Source organism: Lagopus muta, chromosome 4, assembly GCF_023343835.1.
Source record: "Lagopus muta isolate bLagMut1 chromosome 4, bLagMut1 primary, whole genome shotgun sequence".
NCBI lineage: Eukaryota > Metazoa > Chordata > Aves > Galliformes > Phasianidae > Lagopus > Lagopus muta.
The window spans coordinates 37,531,553-37,541,290 of record NC_064436.1 but is presented as its reverse complement, the minus strand read 5'-3'; the positions used below and the strand labels follow the sequence as shown (position 1 = coordinate 37,541,290).

Below are 9,738 nucleotides of genomic sequence, written 5' to 3'. Positions count from 1 at the left end.
TCAGCGCGGCGCCGGGCTGAGGCGTTCCGCCCGTCCTTAGAGCCGCGATCGGCCCGCACCACCCGTGTTCCCTGGGAATAGGTAGCTGGCTGGTCCCGCTGACAACCGTTAAGTCATAGAGAGGAAAGACTGCTTCTTTCCTTTGTTTGAAACGGGAGAAAGAAAGGAGGCGAGGCTCTGCGGTGCCTCCGGGGCAGTCTGTCAGCAGCCGCTAACGGGGCATCGGCGTGACTTCCTCTGCGTGTGCCCATACCCTGCCTGCTGCTCCGCTCCTGCTCCGCCTCCGTAAATAAACCAGTGCGCACGTCCAGGAGAAACTCACCGTAATATAGCTGCTGCTCGGGTGCAAGAGCTGCCCTGGCTCAGCGGAGAACGAGGCGCAAGGAAGGAGTGTGTACCAAGTGAGACAAGAGCTGGCGCTGCCCGGCTCTGGGAGCTGTGAGGGACGGGCTGAGCGCGGCAGGACCGCCGTGTGCGCTGCTCCCAGGCGCAGCCCACGCCGTGTTTTGTGACAGGTGGCAAACAGCTCCGCTGTCACTTTAAAAGCTCATACTGGTTTCATTCCTTGGACTGGTGAAAAAGCTGGAGGATCTGTTGATTATAGATTACGAAGCAAGCTGTGCAGGTCCTTGTGTGACATCTTCCGACCTTTGTCATTTTCTGTAGGTTGAAATTACAGGGTAGGAAGTGAATTCAGAGAGGTGTAGCAAGGAATGCCCGGGGCGGTCTGCAGAGTACATCTCTGAAAGCAGTTAGAGGTATGCTGGATGTTTGCATTTTGTTTATTTTGTCCAGAAGAGGAATTATTATCACTTAGTATGGAAGCATTCATAGTATAAAGCATGTTTTGTATGGTCCAACCTCTCCTCTTGATGCTTAAAGGCCCACAGTAAACAAGCAAGCTTGATATCGGTGCTTGATATCACAGACGCAGATGTTTTACAACTGGACCCCTGTTCCTTTCACTTTGTATGACAGATGTTGTCACGTTTCTCTAGGTATCTTTGTAACAGAAGTTAAATTTGAAATTTGTTTCTGTGCAATTTACTGCTAGTGTAATTCGATATTTCCCTTCTAAAAGGATGTAAGTATATCATCACAGATCTGTGTGAAGCCATATCATTTTGATTTACATAATCTTTGTTTATCTAGCTTTTTTTTTTTCCCTCTGATGAGTTATTCTTCCTTTTCTTGGTTTCTTTCTTCCATATGCAGACACTGATAATTTAATTTCAGTTAAGGAAAACTAACAGCTGTAGCTGTGTAGTTTTTATAGACTGAAATCTTGACTTCAGCTTTTGCTTTCTTCTGATTTGCATTGTTTGTGGGAACAGTGCTTGCAGTTGTGAGGCTGGCAGCACAAGAGCTGGCAAGGCAACAAAAGCATGGACTGCCTTACACCTTGACATTGCAGCGTTCTGCGTTGAGATCTGCAAGATTAATTGCAAGCTGAAAGAATACCGCTGAAAAAGCAAGTTTCATGAGTTAGTGATATGCTTTCCTATCAGCAGAGTTTTCTTAAATGCTGAGTTTAATCTCAGTGAACTCTCAGGTGTATTTCACTACTGAAAATAAGATTGTATACAGATTCCAGTAATAGATTCGTAGCTGACATTTGCTCCGGCTCCAGGCTCCCCAAAGCCATGTTTGCAAAGCGTTATTCCTAAAGCAGCGCCTAAAAGTGGGTATGGGGGTGGAGGAGGAGCAGAACAGAGCAGGATACAGCTTGTAGCTGTTTGTGTTTCCCAAATGACTCAAAACCTATGAAATGCTTTAGATAGCTTCTTAAAATATAGCTCTGCTGTACATAAGCCGTATTTGTTATGTGTTATTGGGGTCATAAAATACTGTTCAACTAAAGAAAATATCCTGTAATGGTGTAACTCGCTGTAGCTTTCAGCGAAGTGGTATGCAGTGCTGATAATTAATTCAAATTGCCAAAGGGCTCGAATGTAGCTTGAACTTCAGTTGGGAGTTCTACCTGGCTTATCTTTTCAAGGTAATTGCTCTTTCACTGTCTTGAGTGGTTAGCTCACAGCAGGGAGCGAAACTGACATCCGGCTAAGGAGGTGCGATTTGCACAATAATTTGAAGACCATCTCCATTGTTGTTGTCCTGCTGCAGATGTCAGCTTCCTCTGATGGCTGTACTTTTGTTTCCTTACGTTGTGTACAGAGAGCTGAAAAGTCTTTCAAACGATGATTTCCTTATTAATTGCTTTATTTTTTTGTGTTAATTTTGTTTTTAAAAGCTGTCTGCTTTTGCCGGTATTGCTTTGCTTTGGCTTGACTAAAGTACTCTTGACTGGCATTTTAGGATGACTGCATACCTCCAGCGAACAGAAACATGAGACAAAAAAAGGTGAATTGATCTATGTAGAAGTTTTGATATTTTTTCCAAGTAAAGCTGTAACTTCAAGTCACCTTGCTACGGTTTAGTCCGTTATTGTAAGGACTGGAGTAAGAAGTTCCAACAGAACTTGATTTGCCATTAAAATCAGTGACTCTTGGTGAAAGATCTCCAACCAAAGTGTAGCACTTACTGAATGGCACCTGGACTTACAAGAAGGGTGGGAATTGTATTTCGTATTAAAGGTTAATAGATGCTTTTTATTTGGAGATTTTACTGTATGTTCTTGCAGTGAGCCCATCTGCAGCTGTGTGTTAATGTCACCTGCTTGCAAACACTGGGTTTACTATATATGCCTGCTGAGTGCCGTCCTTGGGGCCAGCCTGTTTAGAAGTTGTCTAGATAACCTAGCTTTTTTTTTTTATCCTACTTTGTCTTCTACATAAAAGGGTAGTTTCTGAGTTGTAGTTCTTTGTATTGTTTTTTCCTCTTTTTTGGGGGGGGGGGGAGTCTTTCTCATGGTTTGTACGGGGACACTTAAGGTGTAAAAATCAAGTGATTTCTGTCCTTTTTCAGTTCTAAGAAAGTGTATTTATTGAGGGGACAAAGATCTACTTTTAGATGGATTTTGTAAGCTTCCTTTAACAGGTTGTTTCCTTCTCTGCTAATGAGGAATTTGCCTTATTGAAGGACAAGGCTCTATGTCCAGGTGGAGGCCGGTAACAAGTGGTGTCCCCCAAGGGTCTGTCTTGGGACCGGTGCTCTTTAACATCTTTATTAATGACATCGATGAGGGAATTGAGTGCACCCTCAGCAAGTTTGCTGACGACACCAAGCTGAGTGGTGCGGTTGATACGGTGGAAGGAAGGGATGCCATTCAGAGGGACCTCGACAGGCTGGAGGGCTGGGCTCGGGTGAACCTAATGAGGTTCAACACGGCAAAGTGCAGGGTTTTGCATTTGGGCCGGAAGAACCCCAGGCACCTGTACAGGCTGGGAGGAGTGGTCCTTGAGAGCAGCTCGGCAGAGAAGGACCTGGGGGTCCTGATGGACGAGAGACTGAACATGAGCCAGCAGTGCGCTCTGGCAGCTCGAAAGGCAAATGGGATCCTGGGCTCCATCAGGAGAGGGGTGGCCAGCAGGGACAGGGAGGTGATTGTCCCTCTCTACTCGGCTCTTGTGAGGCCCCACCTGGAGTACTGTGTCCAGGTGTGGAGCCCTCAGTACAAGAAAGACATAGAGATTTTGGAAAGGGTCCAGAGGAGGGCGACTAAGATGATCAGGGGGCTGGAGCACCTCCCCTATGAGGACAGGCTGAGGGAGTTGGGCTTGTTTAGCCTGGAGAAGAGAAGGCTGCGGGGTGACCTCATTGCAGCCTATCAATACCTGAAGGGAACCTACACCCAGGAGGGGAGTAAACTCTTCAAAAGGGCTGACAACAGCAGGACTAGGGGAAATGGTTTTAAGTTGAAGGAGGGAAGATTTAGGTTGGATGTTAGGGGGAAGTTCTTTACTAGGAGAGTGGTTAGGCCCTGGAACGGGCTGCCCAGGGAGGTTGTAGATGCCCCGTCCTTGGACGTGTTTAAGGCCAGGTTGGACGGGGTCCTGGGCAACCTGATCTGAATGTGTATGTTTGGTGGCCCTGCTAGGCAGGGGGGTTGGAACTACATGATCCTTGGGGTCCCTTCCAACCCGGGTGATTCTGTGATTCTGTGTGACATTTAATTTTCTCCACAGGTACTTCAAATAATTCAGTAACATATTTGTTAATAGCCTTGCTTTTCTGAGAGTGAATAAAAACTGTAGATGTCATGACTTGCTGAAATTCACAAGCTTTCTTTAGTAATCTAATGGGAAGAGCAGGCTGCTCGTGAAGCATTCTGGATTAACAAAATAGAACAAATTTTCAATGGGAAGACTGTGTTTGGCAGCAGCCTACCTGCAGTGAATTGCTGTGGCTAGAAGGCATTGTGGGGAGCTGTGAGACTTGGGTTTCAGCTTAGTCTTCACCACACAGTTATTCTGTGACCTGAAGTTTCTCACCTTCTCTGTACTTGGTGTTTTTCTACACTACGCAGTATTGAATGGCACATGTTATTATAGGGAATGCATAAAGCTAAGCTCCTTAACATGTGATAAAATTTCTGAAAATTACTGTGTGGAGGTGCAGTGTTTGTTCCATGCCGTAACATTACTTTGATTTTCTCAAAGGTTGTATTTAACTTTCGATTGACAGAATGACGGGAATGGAGACTGAAGCTGCAAGAGACAAAGCCATGGAAGAGGAAAGCACTGAACAGAAGAAAGAGAGGGAGAAAAAGAAGAGGTCGAGGGTTAAACAGGTGCTTGCAGATATAGCTAAACAGGTGGATTTCTGGTTTGGCGATGTTAATCTCCACAAAGATAGATTTCTTCGAGAACAAATAGAAAAGTCCAGAGATGGATGTAAGTTTGTATTCATTGCATGTCAGTAAACAGATGTGATTTTGATTTTCTTCTTTGCTATATTGCAGGTGATGTTACAATTTTTAGGTTCATGTCTGCTTGTCTGGAAGAAAGCAGTTGTGTACTGCAAGTCAGCATTAGACTTTGTTAATAGTTTTTTGCATGTACCTTTTCTGCTTTAACACCAGCTGTAGAAGTAAGTCAGAAGCATCTGCAACAGATGTAGTGATTGTTTGAGAGATCTGAATTGATTTTTTTTAAAGTTATTTTTAGTATAATTAATAGCATGAGCAAACAAACAAGGATCATTATTTCCCTTAGATGTACAGTACCTGAATTGTAGGGTAGATGTATGCAGGAATGTGAATGCCACTTTTTCAGTTTGATATACTTTGTTCCTCTTTCTTGGACAAGTTTGATATGTGAGAGATTGTGCGTTTGCTTTTGTAGGGCTTTTAGGGGTCTCTTTTCTGCTGGCAATTTTTGACAAGGTTCATTTGACTTCAGATTAGGAGATGGAGCTTGATTTTGGAACTACTTGACACATTCTGAAGCAGAAGTTAATTTGCACGTTAGCTGCAAGTATTTGCTTTTTGTTTTAAGAACAGTAAATCTGTGATTAAGATCTGTATTGAAAGTATTTGCTCAATTGTGTTACTCCAGATGGATGGTGACATCAGTTGTGCTATATCTATAGAGAGAGGCAGTGCTTTTCCAGCAAAAGAGATAATGTATTTCAGACTCCATAAGTGTTCTTACTTTGCTTTCTTAAGGACTCCATACTTGCTTGAAGTATAAATTGTTAGGCCGTCTGTGTTGTGTGAGAAGTCTAATCTTCTTATCACTTGTTGGAGTTCTCAATTGCATTGAACTTGAAGTCATTAAAAAAAAAAAGATGTTCAGAGGAGCAGTCTTTACAATTTCTATGGGTATTAGAGTTTGGATGTCTTGAACAATTTTTAACCAAGACTGATACTGCGTAATTTTCTGTTCAGATGTTAGTAGCATGACTCATCTAGCTAAAGTAAAAGCAGAGCCTCTTCTGTATTGGAAAGGTTAGGTTCCACACTCAGTTGAGTCCTTGAAGGAGAAGCAGGTTTTCAAGGCAAATTATTTCTGTACTGTAAAAGTACATCAGAAAGACTTTTGCTTCCTTTCTTTTCAAGGACAATTATCATTTGGAAGGTAAAAGAGGAGATGGAAATTCCTTTGATAGATTAGTACAAAATGTTAAATGTAGAATTCCTTGAAATTTGAATTCTGATGGTAACAATTTTCTGCAAATCCTCATCAGTATGCAGTGTGGTTGCATGCTGTAGTTATGACTTGCACATTTTTTTCATGGGAATTCTAGCTTGTTCTTGGTGTCTGGTTATTACACACAAGTAAGGCTTTCTAGATTGCATTGATTTCATCATGTGCACCTTTTTTTCTCCTCAGACGTTGACATCTCACTTCTTGTTTCTTTCAACAAAATGAAAAAATTGACTACTGATGGAAAATTGATAGCACGAGCTGTTAAAAGTTCATCTGTTGTAGAGGTGAGTGTTTAATATTTCACTCCTTTGTGTTTGCTGCTCTTAGATTAGTAGTTATAGTGGAACTGAAGTAATCAGTCTTACAGAAAATGCTTTTTTTTCTGGTTAAATTCTAGTTGGACTTAGAAGGAACTAGGATTAGAAGACGCCAGCCACTGGGTGAACAGCCAAAGGATGTGGATAGTCGTACAGTCTATGTGGTAAGGTTGTACTTGTTTTATAAGCCTCATGTGTGACAGCACTTAATTTCCAGCTATAGCAACTACTTTAAACTTATATTCTCACTGCAAAGTCTTTTGGAGTGCAAAAACCACTGTATATTTTTAAAGCTGTAATATGATTGCAAATTATTATGGTAATAAGAATGGCACATACAATAAAACAGCCACATAGTTATACCATAGTTAGAAGTTGGATTTGCTTTGACAAGATCATTGATTTAATACAGGAAACATAGGTGTTTTGTTTTTTTTTTTTCTCAAAAAAAGAAAAAAGAAGGCAGTGCAAAGGAGAGAGGGAGAGAGATGTACTGTAGATGCACTGAACTTGTAATGATGAGGCTCTTAGCTTAGGTTTAATATATACTTTCAATGCAGTAAAGATTTTTGTTTTGGAAATACCTGTGCATTTATTATTTTTATTAGCACAGGGAGGTCTACTACTACTGCTTGTGCATAGTAAAGGAAGTAAAGAGAAAGGAGGTGATCACTGCCAGAGACAAGGACGAGAAGGGAGTGGAGTTAGTGTGGTATGCTGGCTTCTAATACTGTCTTGATTTAAAATGCTGAGCGGAGCCATTTCACATCCGAGCTTGGGAATGCTGTATTTTCATTCATATATTACTGCTTTAACTGGGCTTTTCTGATTAATGTTGCTAGAGGAGTAGCAGTGGTTTATGAAGTATATTAATGTAGTCAAATCTTTAGAATAATAGTTTTATGAAATAGCAAGTGCTGAAGACAATCAGGCATGCTTCATAAAATACAATCTCTATAAAATCTGTTACTGCAAGTGCTTCTGGTTTTGTAGCACTAACATTCTTTTAGTTGCAGGATTTATCTAAATGAACTAATCTTATGTTAATGTTGCATTTTTAAATACTAGCACAGTGTGGCAACCTTACTAGTTAAATCATGCAATAAAGTAAATGAAAATAGCTTATGCTGCATCTCAGCATGATATTTTAGATCTCAGAGCAGGTCTACTATTGTCATATTGTTGAGTTGCTTATGTGGTAATAAGGGAAGAGATCTGATGGTTGTACTGTCACTTATTTAAGAGTCTTGTGCATTTTTAATAGAATTGAAGCCAGTATGAAGGCCTTCAAGTGATCTTTTTGTGGCTGTTGTAATTGAGGTTTATTCCCATAGCCGTTAGCAGCTAGGTCTTCCTGCAGTTAATAATTTCAAGCAGGCACCAAGCTTCCTGTGTTGAAGATGAGTAATAATCATGGCCGAATTGCCAGCCCATCCAGGTAAAGAGAAATTGGCTTACTCTGATCGTTGAGTTCTTTAACAAAAACCCAGAAAGTCTTGCCACTTATTTGAAGTGCTGTCTGCCAGTTGTGGTATTTCTCTGCTGTGATGACAGGAACTTCTCAGATGCTGTTTGTATGTATTTTTCAGAGAAGATATTTCAATTTATCAAGTGATGTAACCTAACTGCGTAGTTAATTGGGTTTTCTTTAATCTTAACTTCTTCTATAAGGCCAAAATAGCTTACATGTGTTTTGTAATTTAATTCATTTAAATCTTATTTGGAGAATATTTAGCAATTCAGTATCCTCTCCTTACCACCAAAGAGGGTACAGAGTTGTTTTGTTGTTGTTTGTTGTTTTGGGTTGTTTTTTTGGAGAGGGGAGGGTGGGTATTGCTTCTTGTTGTTCATGTTTTAAAAAACTAGCATGTAAGGTGCCCACCCTTTATTTTGTTATTACAAAACTGTTAAGCCATTTTACTCATTCAGCCATAAGGGGGAGCAGTGCTCCTTTAAGGAGCAATGGGTTCATTAGTTTGTGTTTTCAGCTGTTTTTATTCATTTGAGGAGTTTTCTTTGTTCCTTTGAAATGATAAATTGTATGCATCTCACAAGCTTTCAAACTTGAAAAATATTATGAAAAGCTTATGAGATGTGTATGACCCAAAAATAGCATATTTAAAGTATGTTAAAAATCAAGTCACTGATCATAAGATCATTTCAAAGAAATTTAGCTTTTCAATATTAGATCAAAACCACAGTGAAATGTTTTTCTTAAACAGGCGAAGTTCATGCAAAGAGTTTTCTATCCAAATAGAATGATAACATTTCTTAGAGCAAAGAGCTTTTAGTGCAGTAACATGACATGGAGAGAAGAAAAAAAAAAGGTTACTTTATTTAGGCATGAAGCTGGGAGTTTTGCTTTTAAATTGTGTATGTTTTAGTCTCTTTAGGAATTGGTACAACAATGTTTCTTTGATAAGTGAAGGAAAATTGTTAGGAACTGAGGCATTGCATCTGCATGCTGCTAGAATGTGTTGCCATATTGAAAAGCTTGTTGAGTAGTACCTCTTTAGTGACCTACTGAATGATTAAATTGTCTGATACCTGAGTTTTCAACAATGTAAAATAAAAAACAACAAAAAATCCTTGTGCTCTGCACTGACTAGTTTTGACCATTGACTGACAGTGCAGAGTTATGCTTTCTCAGAGATCTTAGCTGGATGGAGGTGGTTTATCTTCCCAAGATCCAGTGACGTGTGAGACCTTGGTGTTTCTGTCAAGGGAAGAAGATGAACCTGTTTAATTCAGTACAAATTATTTGTTAAGATTAGGTGAATGCATAGAGATCCATTTTTCAGACCATTTTTTACTGTCTGAATGTTATGACCTCCTGACAAGAATATTTACTGAAATCAGGTTTTTTTTAACATTACATCAAACATGTTTTTGGTGAAGAATTGTAATTAGATGCAGTAAGCCACCTGATAAAATGCAACACTGAGAAAACAAGATTTCTTTTTATTTTTATAGGAGCTTCTTCCCAAAAATGTCAATCACAGTTGGATTGAGAGGGTGTTTGGGAAGTGTGGTAACGTAGTTTACATCAGCATACCCCGGTATAAATCTACGGGTGACCCAAAGGGATTTGCTTTTGTTGAATTTGAAACTAAAGAGCAAGCGGAAAAAGCTATTGAGGTGAGTAATGGCACCTCTTGTCTGTCAGCATTCTTCCTGTTTGTGTGGCAGTGATACGGGCATAGAAATTTTGCTATGTGAAGTCTCAAATATCATAACTGAAATCCTGAGATAGCAGGAGTTATGTCCTGATCTCTTCCCCTCAGAATTGCTATCAATCCCATAAATCCTTAATGGCTTAAATTCTGATATTTGGAGATTCAGTAGAGTCATTGGGGGGGGATGGGGGTGGC

At 40.4% G+C, this 9,738-nt stretch overlaps 1 protein-coding gene across 2 annotated transcripts in view; it reads left to right on the top strand.

Moving 5' to 3' along the window:
- The window catches only part of LARP7 (La ribonucleoprotein 7, transcriptional regulator), a 28,584-nt gene that overhangs the window by 297 nt on the left and 18,549 nt on the right, over nt 1-9,738 (top strand). The window contains exons 2-6 of one of the 2 annotated variants that reach the window (XM_048941672.1): nt 667-758; nt 4,585-4,793; nt 6,234-6,334; nt 6,448-6,531; nt 9,341-9,505. In XM_048941672.1, the coding sequence (XP_048797629.1) occupies nt 4,586-4,793; nt 6,234-6,334; nt 6,448-6,531; nt 9,341-9,505 (558 nt within the window). In that variant the 5' untranslated portion in view covers nt 667-758; nt 4,585. The remainder of the gene's footprint in view (nt 1-666; nt 759-4,584; nt 4,794-6,233; nt 6,335-6,447; nt 6,532-9,340; nt 9,506-9,738) is intronic. The other variant, XM_048941671.1, reaches the window with a different exon arrangement.